Source organism: Brassica oleracea, chromosome C8, assembly GCF_000695525.1.
Source record: "Brassica oleracea var. oleracea cultivar TO1000 chromosome C8, BOL, whole genome shotgun sequence".
NCBI lineage: Eukaryota > Viridiplantae > Streptophyta > Magnoliopsida > Brassicales > Brassicaceae > Brassica > Brassica oleracea.
In genome coordinates, this window is record NC_027755.1 from 18,900,122 (window position 1) to 18,924,171 (window position 24,050).

The following is a 24,050-nucleotide window of genomic DNA, read 5'->3' on the forward strand; positions in this document are numbered from 1 at the left end:
GAACCTGACGAACACGGTGTTAAATGCTCCTGGAAAGACGAAAGACAACATCAAAAGCAGATTGGATCTTCCAGGACTATGCAAAAGGCGGGATTTAGAGATGAAAGAGGATGGAACGATGCCCGTGCCAATATTCAGGCTGCCAAATGCGGGAAAACGAGCATTCCTTCTGTGGTTGAAAAATGATAAAAAAATTCCCGATGGATACGCCTCCAAATTTAGTCTATGTATTGACGAAAGCAATTTAAAGCTACATACACTGAAAAGTCATGATTGTCATGTCATAATAGAACGACTATATCCATTTGCGTTCGCTGAACTCCTTCCCAAAAATGTTCACACAGCGATTAGAGGTATTTATTTGTTTGTATCATTTTATGATTTACTATAATTAATGTTATAATTAACTTTAATTTTTTGTTTACAGATATTGCCCTCTTCTCCCGAGATATCTCTTCGAAGATTTTGAAAGAGTCAGATGTTGGCCTTTTAAAGGCAAATATAAGTGTGAAGCTTTGTAACTTGGAAAAGATATTTCCTCCATTGTTCTTCGATGTTATGGAACATCTTCTTGTGCACCTCCCAGATGAGGTAGCCTTAAGTGGTCATGTCTATTTTAGGTGGATGTATGTATTTGAAAGATACATGTACCATTTGAAGAAGATGGTCAAAAACAAAGCACGCATTGCAGGTTCGATAGTTGCATAATGGATAAATGAGGAGATTTCAAATGCTTCCTCAAATTTTTTGGGCATCCTGAAATCATGAGCATTCCAGAAGGTCCGAGTGGTATTCGTTTCTTATACAATTATGATGTACCACCCTTGTTTTACCATGAAGGGAGAATTACTGGTCAATGCTCAACTGGTTGGTTGAATGATGAAGATAACACTGTTCTTCAGACATTTATGATGCTCAACTGTGAAACATTTGCTCCATAAGAAAGGTAGTTTAATATTATGCAAAATATAATATAAATACATATTTCTAGTTACATAATTATGATTTTAATGTGTGCAGGATGTTTGAAGAATATATGACGTTAAATGTTCCTGATATTAGTCCAGCTGCAATGCAAAAAAGCGAAAGACACCAAATTTGCTGATTGGTGCAAAGACTATGTGAGTTATTGTTTTGTATTATTAAGTTCCACAATTCATTTAATTAAATTTGTAATTTATAACAATGTTATTGTATTGCAGATTAATGATGCGACTCAGTTTTACATATTTCCTATGTTGATGTTGGATTTTATACAAGGTCCTAGGCGTAGTTATAGGCATTGGCCAATATACCACACACGTGGATACACTTTTCACACTCATAACCACGGTCAGAATAAGAGAACTCAACATTATGGTGTATGTGTGCCTGGAACCAATGAGACATATTACTATGGCCTCGTACAAGAGATCATGATGGTGGATTATCATGGTGATGTTGGCCTGAAAGTCATGGTTTTTAAATGTTCGTGGTTTGACACCACAGAAAATCGCGGTATGAGAATACACCCATTTGGTCTTGTTGATGTCTCACCACGAAGAAAATATGCAAAATATGATTATTTTGTATTACCAGGTAAGTGAAAAATATATATATTTATTTGTTTGGGATTTGATTATTCATGAAAAGCGATGATTTGAAACTATGATGTTATTGTACCACGAGCAGGTAATTGTGATCAAGCATGTTTTATTCCTTATCCACGGGTACGGCGACAATCAGTCGATGACTGGTGGGCATGCGCAAAAATTATTCCCCGAGGAATCCGAGAAATGTCAGAAATTGCTTTAACGGCATGGCAAGATGATAGATGTGATCAGGTTGCTGAAAGTTCATTGTTACGGGTGGAAACACATGTTGTTGATGATGTGTCCGATTATGATATTGCTCTGGTGAATCCTCCAAACGATGAATATGTATCAGATGGTGATGTAGAATCAGACCGTGATTCAGATGATGATTCGGAATAGAAAAATATATTCCAAGATTGTGAAATATGTGTTTAAGGTAGTAAAATATGTTTTAAGGTTGAATGTATTAAAAATAAATAAATTGTTAGGATGAAAAATAAGTTGTAAGGTTGTAAAATATGTTTAAGGTTGTAAAATATATTGTAGTGTTGTAAAATATATTGTAAGATGTAAAATAAATGGTAAGGTTGTAAAATATATGGTTTTAAAAGGTTGTAGTGTTGGAATATGTACGAAAGTTGTTGTATGAGTAGAAGGTTGAAGGAAGAGGGTTTAGGGATTATAGTTTAGGGGTTAGATGTTTGTTGTTTCGAGTTTTTAAATATAGCCACACTCATTTCGTGGCTACACAGTGGCTATGTGGTTTTGGCTCCAATTATTTGGGTTCTGCGATTTATATTAAAACATAGCCACTGTAATTTTGTGGGAGATTTGTGGCTTTGTTGAAATTTTGGTTTACCAATTGGTTTTGGCTCCAATTATTTTTCGTTTCGCGGTTATTGGTAAAATTTGGCCACGGTTAGCCACACTTGTTTCGTGGCTCTGGTGAAAGGGTTTTATATCGTTTTTCCCTTTCTTCTCAACACTTAGCAAAAAAATTGAAACTCTCTCGAGTCTCGACCGATGAAAGCCATCGTCTTCTCTGATTTCAAGTCTCACCGTCTCTGATTCCAAGCCTCACCGTCTCCCGTCTCCCTCTCACATCTCTCAAGGTAACCCCTTTCTCTCCTCCGCTAAATCCGATTTTGGATATTTTTTTTGGCATGTTTAATTCATGTTCTAGGGTTTCGATTTCTTTGCTTGTCTGTGTGTTTCGATTTCTTTCCGATCTAGGGTTTCGATTTCTTTGTTTTGTAAGTGTCTATGTTTTAGGGTAAGTTTCGATTACGGGCTTTGTCTCTGTTTAGTTAGTGCTCTTGTGAACTGATTAGCTCTGTCTTTTTTTATTTATTTGTCTTTCTCTCTTTGTTTTCACTCGGACCTAAAAGTGTTTTAATTTCTCATGGTCTTCTCTCTGTCTCTTTTATGTCGCTTTGTCTCTGTTTATATTTTCTTGTATCTTAATGTTTCTTTTTCATTGGTTGTGAACAGATGAACTCAGCAAGAGTACCTGGGACAACTGCTGTGCCTCCTCCTATGCCTCCTGGTGCTACTGGACCGGCTTCGAACCATGCTGCTTCCTCTTCTCGTTCCAATAGCTACCCGCAGATGACCCTCAATGCCATGCTCAATTCACCTGCTAGGCTAGCACAGCCTGATCTCCACCCAGATAAAATCAATGGAGCTTTATGGTAAGATTACATTTGCTCTCCATCTCTTTCTTAGACTAGGATAGTTTCCTTTATTTGAATTATAGCTGTGGTTGCTTAGGATAGTTTCTGTTTAGGATTGTTACTTATGATTGTTTATTTGTTAGGATTTTTTGTGAATGTATTGTTTCTGTTACTGATGTTTGTTATCATTTTAGGTTTGGTATTGACCCATGTGTCAGCTCTTTCATTCGGGCAACTTGGCAAGCATACTACATGGGGCCTTGGAAGAGTTGGAGGAAGGTTCCTGATGAAAGGAGGGAATCATGGTGGCAAACGTTTGTGGTAAGTGACTAGTATACATTGTATATGCCGCTTACATGTTTTTAAATTGCTTACTGTTTTGTTTTCTTTTGTAGCAAAATTTTTATTGGGAGCCTGAGTTTAATGACTTGGTCTACGGTCTTTGAAAGAAAGAAACATGGACAACTATTGGTGAAAGGATAAGCAAGAAGAAAAGGCAACACAAGAAGCCAAAGTATATCAATGATGCTGACTGGACACTCCTGTTGGAGCATTGGGCGACTGATGCAGCCAAAAAGAAGAGCAAGAAGGCTGCTAAATCTCGCAAGTCTGATCCTGTGGGTAAAGGTTGCCACAAGCATAATGCAGGACCTAGGTCTTTTGCAAGGATTGAGTATAACATGGTATCTTTCCATGTCTATACTTTTAAATATTGTTCTTTTTTCTAATCGTCTGTACTTGTTTTCCTTTTTTTGCAGATGGTGGCGTCTGGTACTAATGAACGGCCATCATTCACTGATCTAGTCAGGGCGACACACACCCGACCAGATGGGACTTTTGTGGACTATCGTGCTGAAGAGCTGGTTACTCAAGCCGAGATGGAAGCCACACAGCTCTCTAACACTGAAGGATCACCCGGGAGTCCAAGTGCATCATCTACTCCTTCTCGCCTCAAGTTAAAAAAAAGCTTATCTAAAGGTATCTTTCATACACAAAATATAGTAGAGAACCATGTTATGTTCGTGTTAAAAAGACTTGAGCTTATAGTTTATTTATTGTGACATAGACACAGTCCTGGAAAAGAAACACTAGGTTTCAATTGTTTTATGTTCTGATTTGTATGTGGAATTAGATATGACTTAGAGCTGCTTAAGAATGTGGTTTACAATGTCGTATGCTATGTTCTGTTTATTTACAGTCTTGACAGCCACCTGAGTTTATTAAAATTGTTTTATGTTATGTTCAACAGAATGCTAAGGGTAAGAGGGGGCATGTTTATGGACTCGGCAGTGCCCAATACAGGGAGCAAGCACCTTCTTCACGCGTCCCTAATGGTCTTGCCCGCAACCTGGAGCTGGAGATGCGTGTGGGAGGTCTTGAGACAAGCCTCCAAAGTGTGAGGCAGGACGTGGCTGAGGTGAAGCAGGATGTGTCCGAGATGAAGCAGGACTTTGCATCAACAAGAGATGCGATCAATCAGCTCCTCCAAATGCTTCGTCCCCAACAAGCACCTACTGAACAGGCTTATGCTCAGCCTCAAGCCCCAACTACTCAGCCTTAAGTAGGTTCATGTCTTCTCTTTTGTAGCAAGGTTCATCAAACTCTAGCTGATCTTTTGGTAGAGTCTTCTTAGACTCTTTAACTATGTCTTTTGTAAAGTCTTCTTAGACTCTTTAAAACTCTTCTACCTTGTATAATTATCTATGTTTTTGTAATGTTAAACCTACTCTTTTATATATATATGCAACTTCTGTTTTTATAAAATGTGCAATGTTTTAATATTTGAATGGAAATAAAAATTGTTCAAATTGGCAAATTGAAACCGAACAAAGAAGAAAACCATTTACAAAAATGGCTGTAATGTGGCTAAAGAATACCACGTGAATAAAAAACAAACCGTGGCTTCATATAGCCACGAAAACGTAGTGGCAAAATCGTGGCTATAAAGCCACTTTAAATTAGTGGTTAAACCGTGGCTATAATAGACACTAAAAGTAGCAACGCTTAAGATGTTATTATTGTGGCTATTTAAGCCACGAAAAGAAGCGTGGTAAAAGCGTGGCTATTAGCCACGATAAGTCACGTCTTTATTCCAGCCACGAGGCTATAGCCACGGTAATTTTCCTTTCCAAAAGCGTGGCTCTTTTCTTTATAGCCACGAATTTCGGGTCTATAGCCACTGTGTTGTAGTGGCTATGCGGTAGATTTTTACTAGTGGTTTGAGAAGTGTGGTTTTCCCTATTCCGCCCATACCATAAATACCCAAGATTCCAACTTCCTTCTTCATGAGACGGCTCCATGTAGCTTCGAGCATCTTCTCTAAACCGATTGTGCGTTGAGTGATTCTCTTCACTATGCCAGGTGGAGGACCCATCCTAGCCACCACCTCGCCAGAAGGTTTTGAAGACAAGGTACCTTTTACTTTCTCCAACGTTTCTAATACATCTTTACCATAACGATAGGTTAAAAGGAAGTTGCTGGAGCAGTACCCGCACATAGACAATCTTTCGATTTCTACAGTCCTAATTTTAAGCAGTTTACTGACCTTTACTTGGATGGCTTCGACTTCAGAAATCCATACGTTGAATACGTTGAGCGCTCGCAAACCTTTTCGCTCTTCCATCTCAATTTGTTTCTGCAAGTCAACCTTCACTGCTTCGAGACGTTCCGAAACCGTTTGCAAATCCTCAAGATGATCTTCCAGTTCGAGTATATACTTGGTGTCCTTTTCAAAAAACAAATTTTTTGCAGCTTGAAAGCCGCTTGAAAGTATGCTTGAAACTACGTTCCCCATCTTGTTCCAATAGAAGAAAAAAAACAAGATCAAACCGGAAAGAAGAAGAAGAACACCAAGCCAAAGCACATGTTGAAACTCAAGAACGTGCAGAAACTAAAATTAAAGTAGCAAGCAAACTCAAGAACGTGCAGAGACTAATATTCATATAATATAACTGTCCTTGTCAATCCATCATAGATGCTAAAATTCATGACTTTGTAAACCGTTTCTGTTATGGTTTAATGTTTTAGTCTGTATATTTACATTGAAACCGTTTCTGTTATGGTTTAATGTTTTAGTCTGTATATTTACATTGAAAATTAAGGTTGACCTTAGTATAATTATTGCTAGTGAGTTGGAAACACGCAGATCTTTGCTGGTGTGGCTTATTCTCTGTTCTTTGAAAGTTGTACACCATATGCATTCTTGTCAGAGGTGTCAATTGGGCGGGCTGACCATGGGCTAGCCCAGTCCAATTTATTTTGGGCGGGCTATGGACGTGCCCAATTAATAAATGGTCCAACTGGACAAAAGACCAATTGGTACATGGTCCAATTGGGCGAAGACCAAATGGACAATGGGTGTCCATGGGCATGCCCATTTGGACATGGTCTCTATTTGTGTTGGACATTTGTTTGGACCATTGTCCAATATGGACCACCCATTAGTGCCCAAAACTGAAATGGTTCAACTGGTCATGCCCATTTGGACATGGTCTCTATTTGTGTTGGACATTTGTTTGGACCATTGTCCAATATGGACCACCCATTAGTGCCCAAAACTGAAATGGTTCAACTGGTCATGCCCATTTGGACATGGTCTCTATTTGTGTTGGACATTTGTTTGGACCATTGTCCAATATGGACCACCCATTAGTGCCCAAAACTGAAATGGTTCAACTGGTCATGCCCATTTGGACATGGTCTCTATTTGTGTTGGACATTTGTTTGGACCATTGTCCAATATGGACCACCCATTAGTGCCCAAAACTGAAATGGTTCAACTGGTCATGCCCATTTGGACATGGTCTCTATTTGTGTTGGACATTTGTTTGGACCATTGTCCAATATGGACCACCCATTAGTGCCCAAAACTGAAATGGTTCAACTGGTCATGCCCATTTGGACATGGTCTCTATTTGTGTTGGACATTTGTTTGGACCATTGTCCAATATGGACCACCCATTAGTGCCCAAAACTGAAATGGTTCAACTGGTCATGCCCATTTGGACATGGTCTCTATTTGTGTTGGACATTTGTTTGGACCATTGTCCAATATGGACCACCCATTAGTGCCCAAAACTGAAATGGTTCAACTGGTCATGCCCATTTGGACATGGTCTCTATTTGTGTTGGACATTTGTTTGGACCATTGTCCAATATGGACCACCCATTAGTGCCCAAAACTGAAATGGTTCAACTGGTCATGCCCATTTGGACCATGGACGGATCATTTGACAGCTATACATTCTTGTTCTTGTTTTCGAGATTCTTTGGATCTAAAGTATGAGTTGTTTTAATTAAAAAAAAAAAAGTATGAGTTGTAAGACTAAAGTTTAGAAATACACAATTACTAAGTGTTGTGCCCGCATACACGGGCATAACCATTTTACAAAATTTGAACATACATTATTTATTTAAAAATTATCATTTTTTCAATTATATTACTTCCAACTATATTTTAAGACAATCTCCCAAAAATCTTCATTGACATTAATCTTATCACCAAATTTTATAGTCACATTTAAGTATATCTTTCATAGAAACATCTTTTCCTCCTAATGAAACAATATGATATAATAAAAAATTTTGTCTAAACATTTTTATACTAAAAACTTATAAGATTATTGTTGGTAACTACAATTATATTACCTTGATAAATATATAAAGAATATATATATATATATATATATATATATATATATATATGTGTATGTATATATATCAGCTTTTATTGATTTTGGATAATAACAGGTTAATTAATATTTTTAGATAATGATAATATATAATTAAATTTTCTTTTACTCGATTATTATTTATGCAATTTTACCTTTTATTTTTGGGTGATTTTATTATCGTATAAGAATATATAACTATCTATATTATGAATAAATATAATTATCTAGTTTTTAATTTGATAGTTCAGATCAAAAATATCAATTTGAAACTAATAATATCACAATTTTCTATTAGAGTATATTTGTTTAATTGACTAACTAATGAAATCTGTAAATTTGTATCATTACCAGAACCAACCAATTGAGAAAATCGGTAAAAAAAGTGCATGCCATGTTTTAATTTTGAGCTCATACATTTTTCATTTACTCAGGATTCACACAAATAACGTCCATAAGACCAAGAACTTACATGTACACAGTACACTATAGGTTTTTCATTTTAGCTATTGAGATGGAGAATTTAAGGTGGCCAGCAACGTGAAAGTTTACCTTTGGTACGGCACAAAATAATAAACAAATAAAAAAACCCAAGTTGTAGAACATAGAACTTCTATTATAGAAGAAATACTTCCAACTTACAAAATCTGGATCTAACGTAAGAAAAAACACAACAAAAGAATACACACATCAAAACAAAAGCAAACAACTAAGAATAACTCAATTAGATAAAAGCAAACAAAATATCTAAACAAACATAAATCTAAGTGAATGGAATATTACACCAATTTAATCACTCAACCTTCTCGTGATGATTGGACGACGTCTTCTACGTCTTTTACGCTCCTTGATTTTAGATCTTCTTCTTTTTCTTGTTCTTGGACAAACCGAAGCCCGAAGTCCTAGAATTCATATAACAAAATAGTGATGCTACAAACTAAAGAAAACTCAAGTCAAAAAACATAAGAGAATACAATTATATTTATCTAGATAATATAATCCTTAAGATTCAATATGAACAAAACCAGAAAGCATCACATAATAAAAAATATACATAAGATATCCGAAGCAATATGAAGTCACTCAATATGATATAAACTAAATCTAAAAAGATAAGAGATGAATAGGTCTTATAATAATATTATCGTGTGAACAAAAAGATAACAATTGGTTAAATATTTATTATAATCTAGCAACGTTATATAACTATTTATTAAGTAAGACTATTAATTATAATTATTAAGCATGCGATAAATAAGCAAAATTACCTAAAATATGGAAAACATGACAAATAAGCAAAATAAACTAACACTATGGAGAGCATAACAAATCAGCAAAATCACTCATAAATAATAGTATATATATATTCTAAATGAACTATAAAGATCTGAATTATTACATAATATAATTAAATCACATCCGATCATAGTTTACTTTTTAAATCAACTGGACTTTTTACTATATATTTGTATCCTTCCTATGGCCTGGCTTAACACTGTTAGGGATTCTAGGACAAAAAAAAAATTTTAACCCTCTACAATTTATATTTAGATAATGTTTAAAATATTTTAAAAATTTAATGAGTAATTATATTTTGTATATTTTGTAACGAAAATAAAATTATATACATATCAAATAATTTTGGTTCTTTTTCAATGTTATTTATTATATTCATAATTTTTTATATATAAAAATATAGATTTATTAAAAAATTAGACCCCTTAACTATTATTATACGGGGATACGGGGTTGGTCCGGGCTGTCGAACCACTTGTTCCCCTAGTGAGCCGGCCCTGCTCTTACTCTCCCTACGTACTAATCATGTTCTTAAACCTTTGTGTTGTGAAATCTGGTGGAAGACAATAGGAGAACGAAAAGAAATGGGAGTTATCATGTGGTAGGCGATTATAAGGAGAGAATTAACAAAGGAGCTAATTGCATTGCAAACTACATTTTATTGCATCATACGAAACATCATCTGCATGTACGTATATCACTCATACAATATTTATCCGTGAGGAGGATGATGTTTTAACGACCCAAAGTAACTGTCCGATCTTTTACATTACACGACAAGGAAGAGAAATAAACACATGCAGAAAGTTTGGATGACGATTTGAGTTAAAAGACTAATAAATATGAAATTATTAGCATTTATTCATGCTTAGATTTTGAGTTGTGAATCAATTACGAAAGATGTTAATAAGAACCACGGAATATTATTTGGTTAGAAACCCTGTTTAAAAATATGAACAGAAATTCGATTTTCTTATACGAAAAACTAATCGAAACCGGACGGTACAGTCTGTACCAGAATAGCTAATTCAATATTGGGCTTATTTATAAGGCTTTAAATTTAATCCAGAGGCCCAATCCAAATAATTAGATCTGCGAATTTTTCCCGCCTTCCCAGTCGAGAGAATAATTCAAAACTCAAAAATTTGTCTCTCTGGTGGCGCAGAGAAGCATCGGAGATGGGACAGAGAGGTGAACAGATCGAGTTCCTATGTTTAATTTACGTTTTTATTGGTTTCTAAGAGAGATTTTATATAACGTGAAAAGGTTGGTATTTGGTGTTAGTTGATCTTTGGTCTGAGATAATTAGATCCGATGAAGAAGACGGAGATGGGTTCAGAGATGTACCTCAGCTCGAAGTTTATCAGAGAAGGAAGAATCTTGAGAAGCCTTCCGCACCCGAAAATTTGTAATTTTGCCAACAAAAAAACCTTCCTTTTTGTTGTTGTTTTTGGCTCTGTAATCTGACAATGTTTTAATTTCGATGTGTGTCTGAGAAACAGAGTATGGTCAGTGAAAGGGGCTCGAACCAGTTTCATCAACGGACCCAAGAGAGATAGCTGGACTCGTTCCCTTTCCACCAGGTTATATTCTGAGCGTAACCCTTATTTCGTTCTTGTGATTCTCATTTTTTTTAGCTACGAAATTAGTGCAGACCATGTGTTCGTTGAAATGTCAAGGAAGTGCCACCAATTTTTTTAAATTTTAGTAGACTGATGAAAGGATTGATAACTGTGGCAGAGGGAGGGAGAGTATAGCAGTGGGCGCTTATGTCAACAATCAGCCTCAGAAGAAGCCAGCTAGGAGAAAGAAGCCTTCTATTCCAAAGGTAGTCTTTGTTGTTGTATATGAAGCCTAGTGTTCTCTGAACAAACATTCTCATTGTCTCCTAGAAGATGGTCACAATGTGATTTTTATAAACGCATTATATTATATTCTCTCAGGGGAAAGGTGTGAAAGCTCCAGACTTGCAGAAAGAGAAGGAGTATTTTCATGAGGTTGATGCTTTTGAGCTTGTGGAAGAGAGTCCATCTCCCAAGACCAAGAATGCTAGTACATGGATCAAGGGTGAGCAAGTTGTTCCTGAGGTGCCGCATCTGGCCACACGATTAGAGAAATGGCTGATCTCGAAGAAGTTAAATCGTCCTTGTGGTCCTTCAAGCACACTCTCTAAGATACTTGAAAGTTCACACTCAACCACACGCCTAGAGCCAATACTTGATGATGTTGCCTTTGATGCGTTGGCTCTAGGAACCCCAGCAAATGCTTCTGCTAGTAACAGTTCAATTTTCAGGCTCATTCAGAGCGGTGATGACAGCTTAGATGCCGAAGATGTGCCTGTTACAAAGATCAAGACAGAGGAAATTGACTTTGAAGATGAGTCTGTTAGAAAGATCAAGACTGAAGAAATCGACCTTGAAGATGAGCTGAAGCGACTGTCTTTGACGTCTGATCTGGCATCCTCTCATCTGGATTATGAGAAGCCATTTCTTGATCTGTTGTCCGCCTGTGGACAGATGCGACCATCAAACTTCATGGAAGTGTTCTCCAAATTCTGGTAAGGACCTATAAAGAATCCTTTTATGTTCTGGCGCTGGATGTTTGTCTAGTGGTACAACGTCCTCTTTAAGGATTGTGATATACTGTTCTTAACTTGTTGTGTTTAATTTGAGCTGATTATAATCATGACTCAAACTTGCAGTGAACCAGAAAGCATTGTCAAGATTGGTGAAGGTACGTATGGGGAGGCTTTTAGAGCTGGTCCTAGTGTCTGCAAAATTGTTCCAATCGATGGAGACTTTACCGTTAACGGAGAAATACAGAAGGTATTTTTCTTAACTCACTTCTTTTGCACTCAATGATACAATTTCTAGTTAGTGAAAGGATTATTTTTAGCATTAGAGGAAATATTGGAGAGGTCAGTGACTGCAAGTTTAGTTAATTCTATGTAGAGAAGAACACATTGGTTATAATTTAAATATGTTAATCATCTCTAGAGCAATGCATTGATGGTTAATATTATGCATATACTTACAGCAAATCGAAGAGAATACTACATATATAGTAATGACATCTTATTATTTGTTCATTTGCTGCAGAGAGCTGACGAACTGCTTGAGGAAGTGATACTCTCTTGGACTCTTAATCAACTTAGAGAACAAGAGACTGAAGCTCAGAATTTGTGCCCGACATTCATAAGAACTCAAGAGTACGTCTTCTCAGTAACTAAAATAAGCTGGAGATGTAACTTTATGTTATAAATCTTATACTGAACTTTTGTGTATCTGTGCTCATGATGTTGTTGCAGTATAAAAGTGTGCCAAGGTCCCTATGACCCTATACTGGTAAAAGCATGGGAAGAGTGGGATGCAAAAAATGGATCTGAGAATGATCACCCAGATTTTCCGGAGAAACAAGTTAATACTCTTTTCACTTTATTAGATTTCACAAAGGTCTGTTTATGTAGGTAGGATGCTGTATAATCTGTAAAAATATCGTTTATTTGCTGTGTGGTTTTTGCTTCCAGTGTTATGTCATGTTTGTTCTGGAACATGGTGGCAAAGACCTTGAAGGCTTCGTTCTTTTGAACTTTGATGAAGCACGGAGCTTACTGGTTCAGGTAAATTATAGGCTCTGTTTCTTCTAATCAGATTGAGTAAATGAGTTTTGGTTCTGGTTAATAGCGTGCATTTCACATGTAAGGTCACCGCTGGCCTGGCTGTTGCTGAAGCTGCTTTTGAGTTTGAGCACAGAGATCTTCACTGGTAAGCTTAGTATTTAATTTGGTATATAGTTTACTAATTGGGTTTAGTATACTACTTAGTAGTGTTCTCTCGCCTGATTTTTTTTTTCTCTTTTTTAGGGGAAACATTCTTCTAAGTCGTAATAACTCGAGTACTCTGCCTTTTATTGTCGAGGGGAAACAAGTTTTCGTCAAAACTTTTGGAGTACAGATATCTATAATCGACTTTACTCTTTCAAGAATCAATACAGGTGAGTTTCTGGTTATCAGTACTGTGATATAATGTAAACCATGAGATCCTATCTAATGCTTAACTACCATGATCAGGTGAAAAGATACTGTTTCTGGACCTTACTGCTGATCCCTACCTTTTCAAAGGACCAAAAGGAGATAAACAGGTAAGTAATGTAATGAAGCTTTCAGTTATTTCAAGAGCTACGAAATATTGCAGTCATATTGATTTAAGCTTATAATGTCATATTGCAGTCGGAAACTTATAGAAAGATGAAGGCGGTTACTAAAGATAGCTGGGAAGGACAGTAAGTTTAACTTTCCCAAGCCAAATTGAAGTGTGCTTTAAATGATTTGCTAATGTTTATATTTGCCATGGTTTGTTTCTTATTCTTCCAACAACAGCTTTGCTCGAACAAACGTTCTCTGGTTAATCTACCTCGTGGATCTCTTACTGACCAAGAAATCATTCGTAAGTTTGTAGTCTTGTAGGATACATAGCTGGTTATTAGCTGTCTCATCTTAGAAAAGCTTATTGATTTTCCTTTGCGTCTATGTTTTAGGAGCGGTCTTCGAAAGATGAAAGAGAATTGAGGTCACTGAAGAAGCGCATGGAGAAGTATAAATCAGCTAAAGAGGCTCTTTCAGATCCTTTCTTCTCAGACATGTTGATGGACCAAATATCATAAAGAATGTAATAAAACCCACAAGTGAGTAACCAGAATCTCACTCTCTTTCTCCCTTTCTTGGAACTCTGTTTCCTAACCACTAAAATCAACAGTGTCTTAGCTCTTATTTCCTAATCTTCCTTTTGAAGTTGTTTATCAAGGATTCATTATCTAATATCAATCTTGATTTCCATCTATTCAGATTCAGATGAATAGAAGAACTAATAAAACGTTCGTATGTGACAACAGTTTAATGGTAGCTTTTGTCTGTACACATGCTTTTGATCCCATGCAGTCTTTTTAGAACAAAGTATCAAGATCTACCATTCCACATGGGTTGTCCCTTCTTGCATGAATAGATCTTCTTATCTAAAGAACAAAGAACAATATTCAAATCGCGTAGAGGATAAATGAGAAGTTTGCTTTAGAATTAGCACAGTAAATTTAATCCTTGAAACAGCTAACAAAGCTTTTACGTTCTCTGCTTTTCTCAATCACTTTCCGCTTTGATGATTTCTTTAAATCTTTGTGGGTTTTGCTGAGCTAAGCAGAGATCAACCATTGGGTTAATTAATTTCATGATCTTAATCTCTTCCTTTTTGGATAAGAGAAAATATTATATTTATACCAATTTGCAGCTTCTTTCTTGAAAACTTTGCAAGAACTTTATGCATATGCTCATGTCTGAAACGGGTCTGACAAAAATGGATTTTTCTTTCTTTGGCAAAAGCTTATATCTATGTACAAAATATATAAGAAAAGAAAAAGAAAACAGATTGAGATTAGTCAGTGACCAAATCCAAAAGACTTCATAGCAAAGCAAACATCTTTTTCTCTTTATTTTTTCTTCTTAGTCACTTGCATGTTAAGTACAGTCAGCTTCATCCCTTTTTTCTCCGCCAATTTTCTCATGAAGAATCTCAAAAGCTTTTGTTCTCCTTATAAACCCAAGAAAGAAGGGAAGAAAAAAAACAAACAACCTCAAGCTCTGATGGCGGCAAAACAGAGTTACTTCTTCTTGTTTCTTTCTCTTGTCCCACTCTGTTCCTCAACAACTCATGATGTCATAAATCCACCAACGGTCTTCCCAACAAACCCTACAACTACACCACCGGCTACTACATTCCCTCCGGTGACCATAACCCCCACAAATCCATCTCCAGCCCTTCCTCTTAACCCTCCAGTCACAGTAGTCCCTCCTACACTCACACCACCAGTGACCACCAACCCAGTGACTCAGTACCCTCCAACACAACCCTCAGGGACGGTTCCTGTGATTCCACCGCCTGTTGTCTCAACCTCCCCATCGGTTTCAGGACAAAGCTGGTGCGTGGCAAAGCCTGGAGCCTCCCAAACCTCACTCCAGTTGGCTCTTGACTATGCATGTGGAAGCGGTAAAGCGGATTGCTCTCAGATACAGCAAGGAGGCAGCTGTTATTCGCCCATCAGTCTTCAGAATCATGCCTCGTTTGCCTTCAACAGCTATTACCAGAAGAATCCTTCTCCTCAAAGCTGTGATTTTGGTGGTGCAGCTTCAGTTGTTAGCACTAACCCAAGTAAGTGAGACTAACTCTGCGTTGCAGATTCACTTTGCTTGTACTGTGTTTTGAATTGTTTGTTACAAAACAGGTACTGGTTCTTGCGTTTACCAGACAGGTTCTAGTTCTGGTTCATCAACATCAACGTCAACTCCAGTAGGAACAACAACGCCAACTCCATCAACACAAACAGTGAACCAGCCACCTCTCACACCAACACCTATAACACCAACAGGAGGCGTGACAATTGGGTAATAAAAACATTTCTTCCAACTCTCTTTTACTTTTTGTCTCAAACCCTCTTTCAGAGTTTCCTAACTGAAAATGTAACTATTTATCTGTATATTAAAGGGTTGGAACTCCACCAGCGGTTTTTAACCCGGCGAATCCTTCATCAAACACTCTACCAAATCCATCCTCAGGAGGTTCAGCGGTTTACGGGTTTGATGGTTCACCTAATGGTAACAATCCAACACCATCAGACTCAACCAACTTGCAGATTCACTCTGCTCATATTATGGTGGTATCATTGATTCTTCATGCAGTGCTATTTCATTAGAAATAGAATATACAGAAGTTGAATTAGTTTTATGACATAGTTATGCTCAATTTCAAGCTCATTTCGTATCAGTACGAAGAAGAAGTTAGGAATGTAAGACATTTATAAATATGTTTGGTTCAACGCTCATACATTGTAGGATACGGTCTATCTACTTTAATATGATGTAAAATGATTTCTTCTCTAGTTCAACGCCTAGAAAAGGAGACATGGAGACAACAACCTTGAAACCTGATTTGTCCCAGAAGTTTTGGTTGCTAAAAGGATCATCTTCATGCTGTCATACGTGGTCACGTCATCACTAGATTGTAGGGTTTTGTCAGACACAGATACATAGGAAGAAAAACTTAGTTAGGATTCAACACTTGACAGTTCAAAAGATTCCTAAACATAGTAAACGTAAGCAACAAGAAACTGAAAATAAATAAATAAATAAGATCACCTTCACTATTCTTCCTGCTTAACTTTCATTGCCGAGTTCTCTTTCACTTTCAAATCGCCATTCGAGGCAAGACTCTGTTTCGGTTTCTGCTCTTGATCACCGCCGGAGAGCTCAAAGGAGGCTTCTCTAAGCTTGTCAACATCCGACCTCGCCTTCTCGTAGAGCTTAACGAAATACTCAAGAGCCTCACGCGCTCTCTTCTTCGCCACGGCACCCTCTTTCCCCTTCCGTTCAGCTTCCATTTTAAAGGCACACACGGCCCTGTTCATAGAAAAAGCGGCGATCTTGCAGGCACATACCAAAGCCTCGGAGAGGGATTTATCCAAGCAGCGAACGCCGTTGGTGTCGACGAAAGGACGGAAGAAGGAGAAGGAGATAGGGTCCCGGCAAGGAGGACAGAGGTAACGAGTGGAAACTGCGTCGTCGTCGCCGGCGCATTGGATGTGAGTGTAGGAGCCTCAGTGGGAGCAAGAGACGCGGCGAGACTGATGCCGTGGCGGAGAAGAATCGTAGCAGGTGGGGGCAAAACGACGTCGGATGGCTGCGGAGGAGGCAGTGCGTGCAGAAGAAGCGGGGGACGCCGCGGAGACGTGCTGGGTGTATGACCCAAGAATCTTGGCTGCCGCAATAGTCGCATGTCTCGTTGGAATACGAGGATGAGTCAGAAGTTGACGTTGACGACGGGAGGTTCATAGTGGATAGGGTTTAAGCAATTGAGAGGAGGAAAGGTTTTAGATTCTTGATGACCAAGAAAAGATTATTCGATTTATTAAGGAGGTCATAATGGGCTCAGCTTATTGGGCCGTATAATTGTTTATCTATTGGGCTTATAAATCTAATTTACAAGAGAGAAAGTAAACCAAAAAGTCCACTAAACCCTCCCAAACCCCTCTAATGTTACACAGCCAGCATAGGCTTAATGTTAAAATGAATATTAAGGTACTTTCTTGGTTTCTCCCGTGACATGTCTTAATCTTGTTTAAAGCTTGACGCAATCTCGAGAGTTCAGTGCGACTAATCCAGTCTCTAGCTTACATATTTCACCATAGCGACAAGTTTTCAATGAATCTGCCATCGTTTAAACCCACCAAAAGTTTCAAATTAAGAACGTGAATTAAATCCTGTAACAGAGCTAGGAAATACGCAAAAGAGACAAAGAAGCTTGAGCTGTAATAAATAAACCTGATAAAGGCCAGAAAAAAAAAACGTGACCTTTTCGAAATTTGAAACCTACCCCACTAGTCTCCATCGTCGTCAATGCTTGACAGCTCACCGGAAGTAAGAAGAAACCCCAGAGAGTCGAATATACTTTCAAGTTTGTGATTTCTCCAGAGGAGGAAAGAGACAGAGGAAACAAGCAAATGTTTTGCTTCGGCTTTGACTGGATCGCGCGGCAAAGTATATTTGTATTTTTATGGATCGTTTGAATTCTAGAAAGCCACGTAGACTATTACATTCATTATTTTCTCCTGGACAGGTAACTCTCAACATATATCATCTAGAGTTGTGATTTAACTGTGCTCCTCTTCTTTTACTCTGTTACTGTGCTCACTTACTCTCTCTGTTCATGTTCACTCACTCACTCTTAGTTATCACTTGTGTATCACCATAAGACACAAGTACACACTCATACTCTCTTGACTCTCACGTTTGTTTTCTTATTGTAGAGAGAAGAGAGAACACACGTTGGATGCACATATTTATAGTAGTTTTATCTAACTACTACACACATATTTAGACATTTAACATACCACTGAAATCCAATAATTAACTTACAAAAAAATATAAAAAATTTAGGAACCTCAGTGAAGTTCTCCCGTTGAACGATAAAAAAATTAATTAGACTACCCGAGGTTCTAAACTTTTCAAATCATAAAATTAACTACTAATTTATTCATTAGAACCCATAAGCGTTTCTAACCAATTGACTTGTTCTTATACATTTAATTGATACTCTATTCTGTATCAATTTATTTGGTAGTTCTTGTAAGTTAAGTGCTGAGAACGTGAAGAAGTTGAGTTCACTGCTACAGAAGCAAAGACACTATTCTAAGCTTAATGTGTTCACTACATGATTCACATCCATTACTAAGAATCATGTGTTCAACATCACAACACTCATGATTCCCAATCCATCACCAGATACATAGGACTAAGAACTTCGTTAGTATTCAACACTTGACAGTTCAAAAGATTCCTACACATAGTAAACGAACAAACAAGAAACTGAAAAAAAAAAAAAAAAAGACTTGCATACTCTACATTGAACTCTAAATCAGAATCTGCTCAGCTTGAAAGCTTCTTTAGACGAAAAGGCTTCAACTTTATCATATCTATTCACTTTTCTTGAATATCTTGGCCCGACCTCTCTATCACTATGCAACACTCTGTTTCGGTTTCTGATAATCACCGGAGATCTCAACGGAGCCTTCTCTAAGCTTCTGAATAGCCAACCTCGCCTTCTCGTAGAGCTTTACAACATCCTCAAGAGCCTCGCGCTCTCTCTTCTTCGCAACCGCACACTCTCTCCCCTTCAGCTCAGCTTCCAAATTAGCCACAAACACGGCCCTGCTCATCGAAAAAGCCGAGATCTTGGCGGCGCACAAGAACGCTTCCGAGAGGGGTTTATCCATGCAGCGAACGCCGTTGGCGTCGACGATCGGACGGAAGAATGAGAACGAACTAGGGTTCAGGCAAGGAGGACAGAGGTAAGGACAGAGGTAAGGAGGAGAGGAGCTTTCGTCGTCGCCGCCGGCGCAGTGGATGTGAGTGTGGGAGCCGCATTTTGAGCAAGAGACGCGGCGAGACTGATGCGGAGGGGAAGAGTCGTAGAAGGCGAAGCAGGTGGGGCAAAACGACATCGGATGGTTGCGGAGGAGGCAGTGCGTGCAGAAGAAGCGGAGGACGCCGCGGAGACGTGCAGAGTGTATGACCCACGAATCTTGGCTGCCGCAATCTTGGCATATAACGGTGGAATTCGACGCTGTATCAGCCGTCTCCGGCGTTGACGTTGACGACGGAAGGTGCATAGTCTCTGTCAGCGATTGGGGAAAGAACGCAATCGGGAGGAAGAAAGTTTCGACGTCGGAGCAAGGCTTTTAAACGATTTACTACGGACGTCATAAATGGGCTCAACTTATTGGGCCGTATAATTGTTTACATATTGGGCTTTTAAAAATTTAATTTACGAGGCAAAACATAAACACCAAAAAAAATCCACTGAACCCTCCCAAACGTGTATGTACGATGGATGTCTTTTTTTTTTCTTCGTCGTCCGGTAGATTATCATAATTTAAACAAGTTTTACACAAAGCCAGCAAATGTATGAAACCTTTCCGGAATCATAAGCCGACGAGGTAAACAAACCCTTTCGGAGCAAGAGGTAGAACCACCAAAGAAAGAAACTAACTAGACATAAAAAAAGATAAGAAAAGGTCACGTAGATCTAATGGAACACAAACATTCGAGGGATGTAAAGGTGACCGATGACTGAGCCAGAATGATCATGAAAGCGTAGCAGGTCCAGAATGTACACAAACATTCGAGGGATGTCTTTTTAGTTTTTTACACAGCCAGCATAAGCTTAATGTTAAAATGAACATAAATTAACTTTCTCACCTATGACTTGTCTTGATCTTTGCTTAAATCTTGACGCAATCTGGAGTTCAGTGCTACTAATCTACTCTACTTACACCTCAAGAACATATTTTTCACCAAATAGACTTCTTAGTGTGATAAATTGTCAATGAATCTGCCAACGTTTAATTAGGTGAGGCTTTTTACAAATTAACTATACACAATAGTAAGTAGCAGAAACTTAGATATTAATAAAGGTGGTCTTTTGCAAAAAGAGGTACAAAAAAAGAGTTTGAACTTTCACTAATTTCGACTGATATCTTCTAGTGAAGGTGGATTAAGACAGCTCTAACTAATTGCGGTAACCAATGAGTTACAACAAGCAATAGGAAACAGACACGTGGAGCATAGAGGTGGAGACAAATGAAGTAAAAGAGGTTTATACCCTTAATTGAAACTTGAAAGAGAAGGAAATGGTGTTAATGTCGCAAAGCAAAAGAAAAGTTAAACATCATTTTGCTTTTGGCCACACTAATATATCAAGATTATCTATGATTATGTCTTCTCTCGTGTCTTACCAATTAGATTGGGCCATATTGGAGGGGAAATCAACCATACAAGCTCTCTTTTAATTCTCTTGTTTAATCAAACTTGAAATGTTGTTTGCCTTCTTTTCTAAGTTTTATCTTTTTTTCTCCACCACAAATCACAAAACACATCAAATGATAAATTTGGGAAAAGCAGATGAGGCAAGCAACTAGTAAACGTATAGTCAAGTCACAAGCACACGGGTTAGAATCTTTGTTCGCCGCCGTATAATTTACACGAATACTTTTCACTACAAACTGCAAATTTAAATAAATGAATACTTTAGAAAAGTGTAGTATATATGTATCATCAAAATAAATATTATCCCATGATACACTTTTAAAAAATATGAGAAATCAACTCGATCTATTGTATACTATAACTCATCTCAGAACTCAACTAGAGTATGAATTCATTAAATCCTCAAAGATACTAATCGGAAAAACTGATGGATGCCAAGCTAAATCAACAGTAATTAACAACGTGAAATCGAAGTCTTGAATAAATACTTAATGAGACATAAGTATAATTATTATGATGCATTACTTTTTAATTAATGAAATGGGGATAAACTTTACAAAAATTATTCAAACATAAAATAATAAAAGGGTCCTTAGTATAAGTGCATGCATGTGCTAATGTTTACTTGATGATAGGATTAATGCTAAACGGGCCAATTAAGATGGTATACAATTAAGGTCATTTCTCACTGGGACCCCTCTCTCTTTCTCTATGACTTCATCCTCTTAATCTAAAATGTAATCAACTTTCTAATAGGTCCCTTTCTCTATGTCCAATTAATAAATTCTTATTAAAAATTATCAAAATCTTCCATCAACATCGTTGATTCGTTGTAGAAGTACTTGATTAAATATTTAGCACTTTCACAAACCTTAATTGGATGCATATTTTCGTTAGTCATTACGAAATATGATTGGTGGTTAAATCTTTTAGACTTTTGTCTAAATCTCCTAATTATAGAAAACTATATACTGTACACAGTAAACAACAGATGCATTGATCATTGATGTATCATGTATGAAAATTAAGTAGGAGCTACGAAAATTAATAATAATTAGGCTTTGCTATCGCCATCTCATGTCCCCTAATTTTTCTTACAAAATATTTACAATTATTTTTTATTATACTTACTTTCATAGTTTTTTTACTTCCATAGTTACAAGTGGCTCTGAGAGATGAAATTTATTCAAATTCCAAAAAATCATTAAAATTGGGGAAGAAAAATTATCTTAGATGACGACACAATCACTTTCAGTTCTGGCCTTATTTATTTATTCTGTATCCACTTTTAAGTTTCAGATAACGACTTTTCTACATAAATATGTTTGATCAAGAGAATCCAGAAACAAAAAAAAACAGAGTCAATTATTAGTAGTGCAATGTAGACTACAAATTCTACTGTGCATGCCAGTGCTTTCTTTTTAAGCATTGGTTAATTAGTTTAATTTGGTTGCCAAGTGCCAACGTACATCGAAACTAAAAGCGCCGTCGAATCATCTAATATTCGTTTGTTAAATTTTCATACAAATATTGAAACCCTAATAGACGTGTAGTCGTGTAGAGTGTAGAACCTCTTCTCCTTTTTTTTGTCGGCGAAGATTTTATAATCTGCGTGAGTTGTGACAATGACAAATTAACGACAACGACAGACGTCACGTAATCCTTTTTCACTTCTCTACTTCGAGTGGATAGTTAGCTTTTTAACAATTGGAAAATATGAGAGGAGTGACTCTGTGACTGAGGAGGATTGAGTTGTGAGAGCAGCTCAAATGTTCTAATAAGTGTGTTTTTGTTTAAGTTGTATATATGATTATACATTTATACTTCCAGTGTAAGCTAAAATATTAAACTTCTATTCTAGTGCACGAAGAACAACCATGCAAATTATTCGATCATTCACCGTCGAAACAAGGGTTCGTTAAATGAAAAACAAAAATGGTTATGTGTTGTATTTTATGTTTATGTATGCATTTACATATATACATATAAGAAAATCACCTCTATAATATATTTAATTATGATGGGATATAAATTACAAATCCTGCGTTAATCGTGAGATTAAAAATTGTTGAAATTTGTTCTCATATTGTTGCATGTACTATCATAATTTAAACATGTATAAATTTTAGAAAATCACTGAAATATTGAAGAGAAAAAAACATTAAGGGGTAAAGGACATCTTCCTGTTGAGATTAGACTGAAAAGTTGGAAACAACGAATAAAGATGCATGCTCCTAATCAAATCAAAATCAACGCCTAAATAATCTGAATTTTGATATGGTTTGCATATAATGGAAGGGCTGCGGCGGATATATATGCATGATTGTCGTATAATCATGATCGATGATGATCAAATGATGGGTCTCAATAATGCACAATCCTAATCGAATATGTTCCATTTTTTAGGGGATACTAATATTATATAGTGAAGTTAACATAATGTTTTCTTTTCCATGATATACTCCAAGAACGTGTTGATTGACATTAGATTATTAGTTTACTGAGTAATTAAAAAGGAACTCCCTGCAATTGCAAAGTCTTTCCATATATTATATGCGTTTCTTGTAATTAATCATTTGGTGAATTGTTTAACTCGAAGTATCTTCTGACAGCTTAGGTTCGAGATATTCTACAATAAAACCACTAGTCCATTTGTTTTATCTTGTTTTATTGTATTTGATGATGCGTCGACATGCATGTTGGTTTTGCTTATTTGTATGACAAGAGATCATCATTATTAACGAGTTTTCTTTTTAAGCTCATGCATGAACAATGGCATTCAACAATGTATATTAATTTACTCGTTAAGGGCTTCATAATATGTGGATGTAACAAATAATTCCATTAGTAGATTTCTGAATTCTGTAGGAGAGTGTTACATATACTATATCTAAATGCAAGTCTACAAGAATCAAATAGATAACTAATTTTAACATCATTACGTTATATATGAAAACATATAGATATAGCATGTATATATACTTTGTGTTCAAGATTTAAATCCACGATTGGGTCCCAATAAACAAATGGATAAACGGTAAGAGTCTAACGAGTGGCCGTCTCTAGATAACGTAAGAAAACTACAAAAACTCAACATGTGAATATTTGAGGGAAAGTTTGGGTTGAATGTACAAAGAATATACCCTCTCTATTATGACTGGTTTTAAGGCAAAAAAGAGAAAAAATCCCAAAGAGAAGTGAGTCAATTAAATTAAAAATGTATACAGCAAACAAAAGATACTTAATTATTCTCATACATCTGCAAAAGAAACCATGTTTTTAAAGCAATTTTTCTAATTATGTAGCAGTTTTACTTCATTTAATAATTTCTGAAAATACTAACCAATGGTGTCAATTTCTTGCTGGTTATGAACATTTCCCATTATTTCCTTTAATTGATGCGTTCTTCTTCACAAAGATCTAGTCCTCATTTAGCATTTGCTTTTAATTCATTGCAGCAGTCTTTCATGAC

General features: G+C 36.8%; 3 protein-coding genes and 2 pseudogenes across 4 annotated transcripts; 2 read left to right on the top strand and 3 right to left on the bottom strand.

Moving 5' to 3' along the window:
- Window positions 1-6,041, bottom strand: part of LOC106311413 — a 10,551-nt pseudogene extending 4,510 nt beyond the window's left edge.
- A 4,306-nt stretch (window positions 6,042-10,347) lies between these two features.
- Window positions 10,348-14,049, top strand: LOC106309732 (serine/threonine-protein kinase haspin). Of its 2 annotated transcripts, none has more exons than XM_013746840.1 (15): window positions 10,348-10,404; window positions 10,498-10,621; window positions 10,716-10,796; window positions 10,954-11,041; window positions 11,157-11,770; window positions 11,915-12,038; window positions 12,312-12,421; window positions 12,521-12,629; window positions 12,740-12,832; window positions 12,916-12,977; window positions 13,076-13,206; window positions 13,283-13,353; window positions 13,442-13,494; window positions 13,592-13,658; window positions 13,750-14,049. In XM_013746840.1, the coding sequence occupies exons 1-15, from the start codon at window positions 10,392-10,394 to the stop codon at window positions 13,873-13,875; spliced, it is 1,866 nt and encodes a 621-aa protein (XP_013602294.1). In that variant the 5' UTR covers window positions 10,348-10,391; the 3' UTR covers window positions 13,876-14,049. The 2 variants fall into 2 exon arrangements, with proteins under 2 accessions (XP_013602294.1, XP_013602293.1); XM_013746839.1 differs by having other exon boundaries at window positions 10,350-10,404; window positions 10,480-10,621.
- A 650-nt stretch (window positions 14,050-14,699) lies between these two features.
- LOC106308137 (PLASMODESMATA CALLOSE-BINDING PROTEIN 4-like) lies at window positions 14,700-16,076 on the top strand. Its single transcript, XM_013745266.1, has 3 exons — window positions 14,700-15,410; window positions 15,484-15,643; window positions 15,744-16,076. The coding sequence occupies exons 1-3, from the start codon at window positions 14,717-14,719 to the stop codon at window positions 15,949-15,951; spliced, it is 1,062 nt and encodes a 353-aa protein (XP_013600720.1). The 5' UTR covers window positions 14,700-14,716; the 3' UTR covers window positions 15,952-16,076.
- A 152-nt stretch (window positions 16,077-16,228) lies between these two features.
- Window positions 16,229-17,270, bottom strand: LOC106308138 (annotated as a pseudogene).
- A 1,272-nt stretch (window positions 17,271-18,542) lies between these two features.
- Window positions 18,543-19,459, bottom strand: LOC106310481. The gene has a single exon (XM_013747713.1). The coding sequence runs from the start codon at window positions 19,420-19,422 to the stop codon at window positions 18,769-18,771; it is 654 nt and encodes a 217-aa protein (XP_013603167.1). The 5' UTR covers window positions 19,423-19,459; the 3' UTR covers window positions 18,543-18,768.
- Between the last annotated feature and the right edge of the window lie 4,591 nt (window positions 19,460-24,050).